The following is a 12,550-nucleotide window of genomic DNA, read 5'->3' on the forward strand; positions in this document are numbered from 1 at the left end:
GAGGCAAAGCACCAATATGGAAGGGGATGCACAGAACCCCCAGACCACAGACAGGAACAAAAACAAAACTCGACAAAACAGCACCAACCTCTGGACGATGGGAACCGGCCCACAACCCCAACACCCGCTGACTGCCACGTCGGGCACAACGGCTACACCCCCCCCCCCCCCCCCCCCCACAATGCACATCCATCAGGTTCAAGGCCACACTGAGGACAATGGCAGCTTCCTAAACCCTGAAACTGTGAAACATTTTGAGAACACCACCGGCATGGTGGGGAACTTTGAACAGCTGGAACAACCAACTGAAATGGACTCTGAAATCTGAGACTGGTTAATCTACTCTTTTTAAAATGGGTTTTAAAATTGCATCTATTAATGTGCGAAGTATTAAAGACACCTGTGTGTGCGTGGGTTTCCTCCGGGTGCTCCGGTTTCCTCCCACAGTCCAAAGATGTGTGGGTTAGGTGGATTGGCCATGCTAAATTGCCCGTAGTGTAAGATTAATGGGGGGATTGTTGGGATACGGGTTACGTGGGTTTAAGTAGGGTTTTCATGCTCGGCACAACATCGAGGGCCGAAGGGCCTGTTCTGTGCTGTACTGTTAAAAAAAAAAAAACTTCGCGGTGTGTAGCCACACTCGGCTACTTAGAAAATGAGAGAGCCGACCTACTGTTCCTGCAGGAGTGTGGGATTCCACACCTCAGCAACTACAGGCGCTGGTCGAGCTGGTGGTCCCAAGGGCCATCCATCTGGTCAGGAGGAAATGACTGTCGTTCCTCCGGCTTGGGTATTCTGCTATGGGGAGGCAATTTCACCATCTCCGACATTAAGGAGGTGGTGGGTGGACGCCTCCTCGTAGCAGACGTCAAATACAAAAACACCCCTATCAGACTTATTAACGTGTATGCCCCGGCCGTAAAAACTGAGCGGCTGGCTGTCCTTCAGCAACTACCACTGCTGTTGGCCACCTCCAAGCCGGTCATCCTGGGTGATGACTTCAACTGCATCATCGATGCGGCTGGACGATCCGGCAGAGCCAACAGCAAAGCTACGTCCAGACTCCTGATGGAAACGGTAAAAGACGCCAAGCTGCTCGACGTCTTCAGCAACCCTGCAGACGGAGCGCAGCGTAGATACACATGGTCACGGCCAGATGGGTCCGTCCGTTGCAGAATAGATTTCTTTTTTGTGTCCCGTGCTTTCACGGTCAGGCCCACCGACGTCAAGCCGGTGTTCTTCTCTGACCACTGCCTCCTACTGGCTGACTGCCACCTGCAGGAAAACCAGGGGGTGGGCAGGGGGACATGGAAGCTAAATGTAAAACTGTTGACCCCAGAGCACCAGCGCCCAGCTCTCTGGGGGTTACAATCACCCCCCTGTCCTCAACAGTGACCCGCTGACGGTGCCGACATAATCCCGGCACCCTGGAGTGATGTAACACATACCCTGGGTGGGTGGGAGATGGGGGTGGGGCGTGGGTAAGGTATCGATAATGGACCAGGCCACGTCCTATGTGAATTGGGCGAGTATGAGGGCCTCCCTAGCCCTCCAGGCTTGCCAGACCCTCACCCATGCCGCTTGTCCTGCAGCCTTTGGCTAGTTTTCCAGTTCCTCCCTGCCTCGTTCTCCAGCCCCTGCTGGTCCTGGCCACCTCATCAACCTCGTCCTCTTCCTCATGCTCCTTGAAGGTAGGCACATGTTGCTCATCAGGAATGTCCATCAGGGCTTGTTGCCCTGCTGCTGTACAACATTGTGGAGGACACAGCAGTCCACCACAAAGTGGGCGACCCACCGGAGCTGTTGAGACATCGGACCCGTACCTTGAGGAGTCCGATGCATCGCTCAATGACAGCTCGGGTGACCACATGGGCCTCGTTGTATCGGGTCTCTGCTTCAGTTTCCGGCCTCCATACAGCGTCATTAGCCAGGTCCTCAGCGGATACCTCTGATCCCCCAAGAGCCAGCCGCCCATCCTGGGGTGGTCCTCAAAGAGACCGGGGATGAGCGACTGCCCCAGGACGTACGTCAAGTGCGCGCTCCCCAGAAAGTTTGCACACACGTGCATTATCTTCGTCTGGTAGTCGCACACGAGCTGTATGTTTAGGAGTGGAACCCCGTTCTGTTAACATGGGGCACTCCCAGATGGCGGTGAGCGCAGAGCAACATGTGTGGCATCTATTATCCCCCCCGACCTGGGACATCTGGCGATGGCGGAGAATCCTGCTGCCCGAACATCCAGTTGGGTTTGGTCCATGTCAAAGTGGGTCTAGTTTTCCGCCCGGGAAAACTGGGCATCCGTGACCTGTTGATGCTCCTGTGGGCTGTGACATGTGAGATACGACACATGTCCCCGACTGAGCCCTGGGAGGATCCTGAGGTGTAAACGTTCAGGGCTGCAGTGATCTTAATGGCCACCGTGAGTGGGTGTCCTCCTCCATGTGGTGCCATATCCGTGAGGACATGGCACAGATGCTGCACCATCTCCTTGCTGAGGCGAAGCCGCTTGCAGCACGCTCTATCCGTCATCTGTTTGAATGACCAGTGATGCCTGTACACCCTGGGCTGTCGCGGGACTCCCCGCCTGGGTCTCTCCCTTGCTTGTAGGGCAGCGTCTGGCAAATGGGCCGCCGCCTTGAGCACCTGCAGGCGCTGCTGCTGCTACTGCCGTCTCTGGTGTCTGGCCGCCTGGCCTAACAGCAACACCATTAGGGCAACTTCTGCTAGGTCCAATATACCTGCCATAGTGTTCAATGTGAGATGGTGTTGGTGATAAACAGCAAAGGCTCCCAACCCGGGATGTTCAATTCCCCAATTGTTCCCCCTGCCCCCCCACCCGGAATGCCCTGCCCATGCACACCCAGCCGCAGTGGGCCCGCCTCATCAGACCCTAGGCCCTGTACCCCGGACACCATGCATAACGTCACCTGGACTGGGTGCTGGTCCCCTCTCTGTTGCACTCACCCACCCTCCGGCTGTGGACATGTCCCCAGTGCCGTTGGGCACCCCCTGGGTGTTCGGAGCTCGGTTGCTGCGTGTGTGGTGTTGCCTCCTCTCGTGTTCAGGCACAGTGTCCATGCATTGCAGTCTGATTGGGATGCTGGGCAATGACTCTGACATGCTAAATGGCCTGTCCACCCACAGGAATCCACTTGGGTTGTGTGAAGTGCTCACTTAACCACGATTGCTAATTCCCTATTGGCAGTAGCCTTTAGCTGCACGGCCAGTGGCCTCGGCAGTCGGTGGGGGTTATGGGTCACCGGTGGGGCAAACGGGCAGGGACAGGGGTTGCTCCCAAAATGAGTACACATGCTCCAGGAGTTGGCATGGTGGTGCGGCAACGCAGTTGCCTCCCCCCACCCTTCCCCCTGCAGAGGGGCCCACCTCCCAACTGAGCACTGGAGTGGCAAGCCCAGCACCAAAGGCGCTTTGCCTGTCAGCAAAGATGGCTACTCACCTCCTCGGCTCCCTGCAGAAGCCAGTCTGCCAGGTTCATGTTTTTCAAAAGGAGTACTAATTGGCGCCAACGTGACCACTTGCTGGGGAGGCCGTGAATCACAGGAGGCCATTGGATAAGGAGTGGCTCCCGTTAATTGTGTGGAAATAGGGCTTAAGTGGTGATAATTGGTTTCTTGCCATGCTATGGCGAGATCCTAATTTCACCTACGGGAGCGGGCCTGTTGCATCGCAAGCTTTTTGGCGCCTGGCGCGCATCTCGTTTTCGGCCTCTCCAACTATTCACTGGCTTCTATTCGCTCGAGCGAGAGTGCAACGAGGCTAGAGAATCGAGCCCCATGCCTCTGAAACGGAGAATCCAGCCCAAGAATTTTAACGGCGGGAAGCAAATGACAGGAAGAAAAGGACAATCACACAGGCAGAGACAAGCAGTTCACCTCTCTCTCTGGAAACAATCAAAGGATGTTTTCAACTAAGTATAACACGGAACAAAGCCAACTCCAGGGTTCTACCAAAACCACTTAACGGCTGCAACATTCCACAAGTTACACATCATGAACAAGACAATGACTTTTTGTACCTTCTTTTAACTTTTAGTTGGACTCTTGCCTTTCTTATTTCTGATGTGTGTGTGTGTCTACTTGTTAAAAATAAATCCAGTTATGGGAGAAAGGTTTCTAAACAAACCTTTCTTTTTAGATTCAACAGTTCAGGAGGGAGATTGGAAACCCTGTTATTTGAAAAGTTCTGCCTCATTACACTAGTGTCACATACAGTTGCCGCAGTCCAGAACCTGAACAGGCTCTGAAATTCTTGAGTCAGGAATTACATGAGTAACGCTGACTGGTCTCTGTTCAGTATGTCTTATGATTATTGACAGGTGTTGCGACCAGGTGAGGAGGAATGAGCTGGCCCTCCTTTTATTCAACCCCCTCGGTTGGTCGCGAGAAAGGTTTCTAAACAAACCTTGACTGGAGCATTAATTGGCTTTTCCCTCACTCGGGCAGAATTCCCACCTCACAGAGCTGCCCGTCAGTCTGAATAGCCGGCAGCTCTGTGTTCCCAGCAGCAGTGCCAACAGTCGGACTTCAATCAGTGCCCAGCTTCTAAAGTCCTGGAATTCAGGACCTGGTAAGTATGGGTGATTATATGGTAAGGCGGGGACGTTGGGCTTGGGGGTGGGAGGAGGAGGGTGGGGGGTCTTTATGGAGGAGCCGGAGCAACCACGATTTTCAGACCTTGATGAGGGGGTGGGGTGGGATTGTCTTCAATGTTCAGAGGGCACTTTTGATGGAGACACGTCTCACCTCCTTTCCCTCCTGAGGCCCGAGGAAGGTCAATGTCAAGGGCTCGTCTGCTCCACACAGAACTGAGGATAGGCTAAGCGACCTACCAATGGGGGAATGTAAAATTCTGCCCATGACGTGTGCACATTGTACCAAAAGTAAAGATAGAAAATTGAGTATTTAATGAATACAAAAGAAATGGCTTTGTCTACACATTTTGATATTGAGTTCTATCATTGGGCCTTCACTTAATGGCCTGTCGTACATCAGAAATAAAAATTTTTCACTGCCTGCAAATTAGGAATTACATTTGAAATCTTTAACTACTAGGCTCTTCACTCCTGACTCTTATTCCTGTCATGACTTTGGGGTTATACAGTCACTTGTTCACAGCTTCAATCTCATGGCCAAATGTTCATACCTTATCAGAGTAAAGGTTGGCAAGATTTTTCTGTTGACGAAATAGATACTGGTCATACAGCTGGGACAATTTGCTTGCCAACACATGCTCACGGCTAAACATGGGGTGGTGTGTGAACGCGATGCCAGCAACATCAATGTCCAGTTGAAAATGTCCCTGCAGCTCTGCTGAACCAGCAATGTATCGATTATCATACATGGACTTCTCCGCCTGCAATTACAACGTAACAGAATATAAAAAGATTAGGGAGTCGTCCACAGATTCTTGGCTTACTCACTCTCAGTTCCAGAAATTATAACAATCTCTTTTTTTCTCACATTTCCACTCTTAAGTACGTTTCAGTTATCTTAACATTACTGCTCAGTTAGTGAAGTCAGGAAAATAGTGACTCGAAAGTAGCATACTTTGTCAATCTCACTCCCAAAGGAGGCTCTGGACAAGGGGGTGGAGGAGGTGGCTTCAATAGAGGTAATCGAAAGGAAGAATGTGCAGGGTTAGTGGAAGAAGGCAGGGGAACGGCACTAGGTGAATTGTTCATTCGGAGAGCTGGTGCAGACACAACAGGTCAAACGGCCTCCTTATGTGCTGTAATAATTCTTATTTTTAAATGTTTTTATTGGTGTTTCAAGTAACAGTTACAGAATAGAAAAGAAAAAGAGTTCTGTTTCTCACGTAGAGTATTATACATCGACCAAAAGGAAAACTGTACATGGGTCAGAACAACCAACCTTGAGCCTCTTGCTGTCACCATAGCCATGACTGGGGCTCTGGTGCTGGATAATATTTACATTTTTACATCTGTGTTGATTTTTACGCTGGTGTGTCGGCTTCCGCTAGGGAGCCTGCCGCTTGGCGGTAGGGGTTGACCCCAGTTTCCCCCTTCTGTGTCTTGTTGCGGTTGGAGTTCCTCCCCTTGCTCGTCTGTAGGCTTCTTTCCCCTGGTGGGGGGACGGGGAGGGAGGGTGGTGAGGAGCTCCCCCCTTGGACTTCAGGTCCTCGAGGGAGGGTGGGTCTGCGAGTTACCCTGGTTTTACCCCGTGCAGGGAAGGCCTGTGCTCGTTCCTTCTCTAACCCTCTCTCTGGGTGGCTGTTCCTATCCACCTGACTCAGTTCTCTCCCTCCCTTGCCCTTTCCCTCCTCCCCCCTAGATAGCTCTCTACCCCCCCCCCCCCCTCCCCCGCCCCTCCCCTCCCAGCTACATGTTGGCTGCAAACAGGTCTATAAATAGGCTTGGGAATTTGCTTCATGTGGTGTTGAATCTCTGCTCGGACCCTCTTGTCTCAAATTTGATTTTCTCTAGCCTCAGGAATGGGGCCAGATCTGCAAGCCATTCCGAGGCCTGGGGTGGTGCTGCTGACTTCCACCCTAGCAGAAGTCTCCACCTGCCGATCAGTGAGGCGAAGGCCAGGGAGCCCTTCCCTGTCCAGAGCCCTGTGTGCTCGAAGACTGCCACAGAGGGGCATGGCTCCATCTCGACTCCCACCACCTTGGGCATCGTCTTGAAGACCGACCAGAATTCCCTGAGTCTGGGTAATGATCAGAACATGTGGGTGTGGTTGGCACTTCCCTCCTCCCCCCCCCCCCCCCCCCCACCCCCCCCCCCCCCCCCCCCACCCCCCCACCCCCCACCCCAGCACCTCTCGCACGTGTCCTCCACCTCCGGGAAGAACTCGCTCATGCGTGTCTCAGTAATGTGTGCTCCGTGCACCACCATGAGCTGCATTAGGGGGAGCGCAGCGCAGGGGGAGGTGGAGTTGACACTGAGCATTGCCCCGATCCAGAATGCTGTAATAATTCTGTGATTTATAAATACAGATTAGAAATTTATGGAACTATTTGGAAACTGAAAATTGTTGGTAAGGCAGAGGACAGAAGGGTGATTTTTACCATGAAAGTTGTTGCAGTGTCCAACAAGGATCTATGCTAGGGCCTTAACTATTCACTACATTTATGAATGATTAGATCATGAAATAGAGTCATATATTGAAGTTTGTGATGATACAAAGATTAATGGTATAGTAAGTATTATAAATGGCTGTGTTGCAGAAGATTACAAAGAGGCATTGTTAGATAAGAGTTGGCAAAACTGTGCCCTATCGATTCCACTGCTTGCAAGTGTAAAATCATCTAATTAGGACAAAAAAATGCATAGAACCAAGCCTTATTTAAACAGTGAAATGTTAAGGAGTTCTGAAGTGATTTAGGTCTTTATGCATACAGATCACTAATATGTGGCAATCAGGCACAAAAGGCTAATGGAATTTATAACGAAAGGAATATAATCTGTGAAGAAGAAAAATCGCACGACAATCACCACGTAGGAATGTGCCCTTCCAGTCGGGGAACACTTCAGCTGCGAAGGGCATTCAGCCTCTGATCTCCGGGTAAGCGTTCTCCAAGGCGGCCTTCAGGACGTGCGACAACGCAGAATTGCCGAGCAGAAACTTATAGCCAAGTTCCGCACACGTGGCCTCAACCAGGACCTGGGATTCATGTCGCATTACATTCATCCCCCACCATCTGGCCTGGGCTTGCGAAATCTTCCCAACTGTCCTGGCTTGAGACAATTCCCACCTCTTTAACCTGGGAGTACCCCTATCTCTGGATCTGTAAAGACTGAATTATCTGCAAATGCTCACATTCTAAGCATTATCTGGCATCTTTGACTTTGTCTGTATATATGTTTCTGGAACGTACCTCTTCATTCACCCGAGGAAGGAGCAGTGCTCCGAAAGCTAGTGTTTGAAACAAACATGTCAGACTTTAACCTGGTGTTCTAAGACTTCTTACTGTGCTCACCCCAGTCCAACGCCGGCATCTCTACATCATAGGGATCAGTGATGGGATCTCAATTGTTTACAATTTATATAAATGACTTGGGTGAAGGAACCAAAGATATGGGTGGGATTCTCCGAACCCCGCTGGGAATCGCTCCGCGCCCGGTCGGTTGCCCCCCCCGGTGATTCTCCGGCCCGCGATGGGCCGAAGTCCCGCCGCTGTCATGCTTCTCCTGCCGGCGTGGATCAAACCGTCGACCTTACCGGCCGGGGGCAGGCGGCGCGGGCGGACTCCGGGGTCCTGGGGGAGGACGCGGGGCGATCTGGTCCCAGGGTGTGCCCCCACGGTGGCCTGGCCCGCGATCGGGGCCCACCAATCGGCGGGCGGGCCTGTGTCATGGGGGCACAATTTTCCTTCCGCCTTCACCATAGTCTTCACCATGGCGGAGGGAGAAGTGACCCCCCCCCTCCCCTGCGCATGCGCGAGGATAACGTCAGCAGTCGCTGACGCTCCGGCGCATGCACAGACTTCCGCCGGCCAGCGAAGTCCCTTCGGCCTCGGCTGGTGTGGCACCAAAGGCCTTCCATGCCAGCCGGCGGAGCGCCAACCACTCCGGCGTGGGCCTAGCCCATCAATGTTAGGGCTTGGTCCCTAAAGGTCAGCGGAGACTTCCGCATCTTTGGGGCGGCCTGACGCCAGATTGGTTCACGCTACTCCACCACGCCGGGACCCCCCACCCCGTCGAGTAGGGGGAATCCCGGCCCTGATTGCTAACATTGCTGATGATACAAAAATATAGTTAGGAAAGTAACTTGTGAAGATGAGACAAGGAGGCTACAAGGGGATATAGATAGGGTAAGTGAACGGGAAAAGATCTGGCAAATGGAGTATAATGTGAGAAAATGTGAAATTTTAGCAGAAATAAAAAGAAAGCATATTATCTGAATGATGAGAGGTTCTCTGAAATGCAGAGGGATCTGGATGTCCTAAAGCATGAATTCCAAAAGGTGTTACAGCAAGTAATTCGGAAAGCTAATGGAAGGGACAGGAGGTGGGGTTTGGCTCCATTTATACAGGTCATTGATTAGACCACATCTGGAGCATTGTGTACAGCATTGTTCCCCTTATGTAAGCAAATATGCAAACACATTAGAAATAATTCAGAGAAGGTTTATTAGACTAATACCTGGAATTGGGAGTGTCTTTTGAGTTAGGGTTGGATCTGCTCAGGTTTAAAAGAGCAGGAGGCGATTTGATTGAAACATAGAAGATCCTGTGAGGTCTTGGACAGGGTAGATTTGTAAACGTTGTTTCCTCTTGTGGGAGAATCTCAAACTCGAGGTCACTGTTTAAAAGTAAAGGGTTACCTATTTAAAACAGAGATGAGGAGAAATCTTTTCTCTCAGAGGATCGCGAGTCTTTGCAACTCTTGGGAATGTGGAGTTGAGGTTAAAATCAGTTTAGCCGTGATCATATTGAATAGCAGAGCAGGCTCGAGAGGCTGAGGTGCCTACTCTTTCTCCCAATTCATAAGCTTGGATGTTTTCTTAAAAACATTAGTAAAATATTCTTTATGAATGGTATACATCATTATAGTTTAAATGTGATTATGAATTTGAAATGGGATCTGTCAACCAAAAAGTTTGTGAACCATTGTCTCAGTCGACTCCATTCAGTATCTGCTTCATGATCACTAAAACAAATACAATGGCCTTGTATCAATCCATGATAACTTTATTGTGAGGCTGGCGAAACCTCCAGAGAAACAATGTGAGCATTCACTCTGAACTGTTAATACCGATTATCTTGGAATTCTGCCAATTTCTGGTTAAAGTTATGGCAGGAGACCAGGCAAACCTCAGGGAAAAGAAATAAAATGTGCAACTTTGCCTGTAACTTCATCCTTAATGTAGATGGGCCCCTTAAACAATTCACAGGAGATATCAGAGAGTGATCAACAGCATATCTGTGTTTCTCTACTTCCTAGAGTAGAATATCATTCCTATAGTGCAGAAGGAGGCACTTTGGCCCATCTTCACTGAACCTCTGAAGGAGCATCCTGTCTAGGCCCATCCCCCTGCCCTATCCTTGTAACCCCATAACCCCACATAACCTGCACATCCCTGGACACAAAAAGAGGTCATTTATAAGGGAAATCCTGCACTTCTTTAGACCGTGGGAGGAAAACGGAGCACCCGGGGGAAACCAACGCAGAGATGGGAAGAAAGTGCAAACTCCACACAGGCAGTGACCCAAGGCTGAAAGTGGACCCTGGTCACTGGTGATGTGTGGCAGCAGTGCTAACCACTGTGCCATCGTGCCGACCCATGAAGCACTTAGCTTCCTGATAATAAATCTGATCACACTCAACATTCTAGCTTGAAGGAGCCAGGAAGAAAGAAAATATTAGATGCAACTCATGTTCTTTCAATTATCCACCACTTTGGTGTGCCACGTTTCTCAGCACCGGAGCGGCGTAATTAATCATGAAGATTTGTTGCATGAAAAGTGCATGAGCAAACAGGAATATGCTTTTACTTGGCTTTACTATGATTAAATATTTTGTTGGAGTGGATGTTTTGTACTGAAGTCTTAACTTGTCATTCTGACTAACATACACAATTATTGTAGACAATACTATTAGATCACCCTTTTATAAGTGCCAGCAGTTTTTGCAAGAGAATAATAATAAGGAAATTAACTTCAAGGATATAATCTAAGCTCCAAGTTCAGAACACTGGCAAAATGCTGAAGGTTTGCTACAGTATTGTGATTTGCACAATGATTTGAATGTCTTTTATGGCCCAAGAAGCCATGAACCACTGTAACAAGAATACTTGGTGACTAAACTGAATGCATGTATTCTGCCCAAATAAACTTCAAAGTAGCCCAAATCTGTTCCGGCAATTTTATATCTCGGCTGTACTTTACTTAACCTCAGAATTCTTGTGTTTTTGGTGTTCACTGTCAAATGTTTTACTTCCCATCATTTACAAATTTGATTCAACATAGTTGTCTTATAATTCAGCACTGGGAGGGTTATTGTGCAATTCCATTATGGAGTTATCACAGGGTTTTCTATCTAGCTAATATTGGCAATGTATTGCTGCTCATCGGGAAGTAAATGACCAACTTTTAGCATGATTGGTTTGGAGGCTTGTGCAAAACAGAAATTTGTGTTTGTAGATAGTCAGTGGAGCTTTTGAACATCTCCAATCAGGTTTCTGCACTTTCCAAAACCACCAAACCTGGCTTCAACTGAAGCTATGGATAGCATTTTCTGTGACGGTGACCATGGCGTATTATTCTCCCTCACCAGCTGTGCAACCTCTTCCACAATTGACTGTACTTCCCCAAAAATTACCTACTATAGAATCTTTTCTATAGAATCGCCCTACTTGGTTCTGCTGTTGCACAACTGTTTGTAACCAGGTGTCTTTAACAATGGCTTCTCTTCCCAACCCCACACCATTAACTCTAGAGTTATCCGAAGAGTCCATCCTAGGGCAGCACAGTGGCACAGCGGATAGCACTGCTGCCTCATGGCGCCGAGGTCCCAGGTTCGATCCCGGCTCTGGGTCACTGTCCGTGTGGAGTTTGCACATTCTCCCCGTGTTTGCGTGGGTTTCACCCCCACAACCCAAAGATGTGCAGGATAGGTGGATTGGCCACGTTAAATTGCCCCTTAATTGGAAAAAAATAATTGGGTACTCTAAATTTATTTTAAAAAGAGTCCATCCTATAGCTAAATATATTATATCATTAGGAAGCCTCAGCAGTCCGCGTGATCCCCCAACCCCCTTGAGTGAGGAGCGAGGGTAATTGAGTGCATTCAATAGACCTGCACTCTTACCTCACAGGGGAACAAGACACTGTCCCCCCCACTCCCGTCATCCTGCGAACGGGGTGACTGATGAGCGGATTGGCCAGAATGCCTTGCATTAAGGGCCATACCTATGACACATCTTTGTTATGTAGATGTGAGTCTGCACCTTGGGGTTCAATCCTTGGGGTCTAGGTTTCCAAATGGTTAACTATTAGCAATCAGTGGCATACTCGTGCACTGCAATGCTGACTAAATTGGCTCAATTGACTCATCAAGGAAGGGTCAGCAAGCTAATAATGAAACTAGCTTCCCCTTGTGGCAGGCAAGGCACGTCTGTAGTGTCTGAAGACTGAAATAAGCATGTCAACTTCATCCTGAGAGGGTACCCTCATTCCTCCATCTCTCGACTGCTGCAGATTACACGAGCCTTCCAACTTGAACCACCAGCCCCCATACACTAATTCCCCACAGCCTGATCGGAGCGCTTCATTCAGTTGGAGTTGAGAGGAGTAACTGTGGGTAAGTGGCTATTGTGTGACAGAGGGGACGAGTGAGATGCTCACATAGGCAGATGCGCATGTGAAGATGTCCCAGATCCTGAGAGGACTGAGGGTCAGGGCAGTGTCATAACTCCTCATCACTCACTTTGATGTTCTCTTCCCTTCAGTTTTTCATTCTGGAGAATCACGGATCCAGTTGAGTTGGCAATTCCATTGATTCAGGGCTACCAGGGTGACCTGTGCGGTGTTTCCCAGTCAGCAGTACACAGGTGCATAATGGAGG

The 12,550-nt window shown here is 49.6% G+C and overlaps 1 protein-coding gene across 6 annotated transcripts in view; it reads right to left on the minus strand.

The window, feature by feature from the left end:
* The window catches only part of cc2d2a (coiled-coil and C2 domain containing 2A), a 233,414-nt gene that overhangs the window by 119,846 nt on the left and 101,018 nt on the right, over nucleotides 1-12,550 (minus strand). For all 6 annotated transcript variants that reach the window (XM_038791604.1, XM_038791608.1, XM_038791605.1 and 3 more), the window contains exon 14: nucleotides 5,164-5,373. In XM_038791604.1, coding sequence (XP_038647532.1) covers nucleotides 5,164-5,373 — 210 coding nt within the window. The remainder of the gene's footprint in view (nucleotides 1-5,163; nucleotides 5,374-12,550) is intronic.

The sequence above is a fragment of the Scyliorhinus canicula genome, chromosome 3 (genome assembly GCF_902713615.1).
Source record: "Scyliorhinus canicula chromosome 3, sScyCan1.1, whole genome shotgun sequence".
In the NCBI taxonomy this organism is placed as follows: domain Eukaryota; kingdom Metazoa; phylum Chordata; class Chondrichthyes; order Carcharhiniformes; family Scyliorhinidae; genus Scyliorhinus; species Scyliorhinus canicula.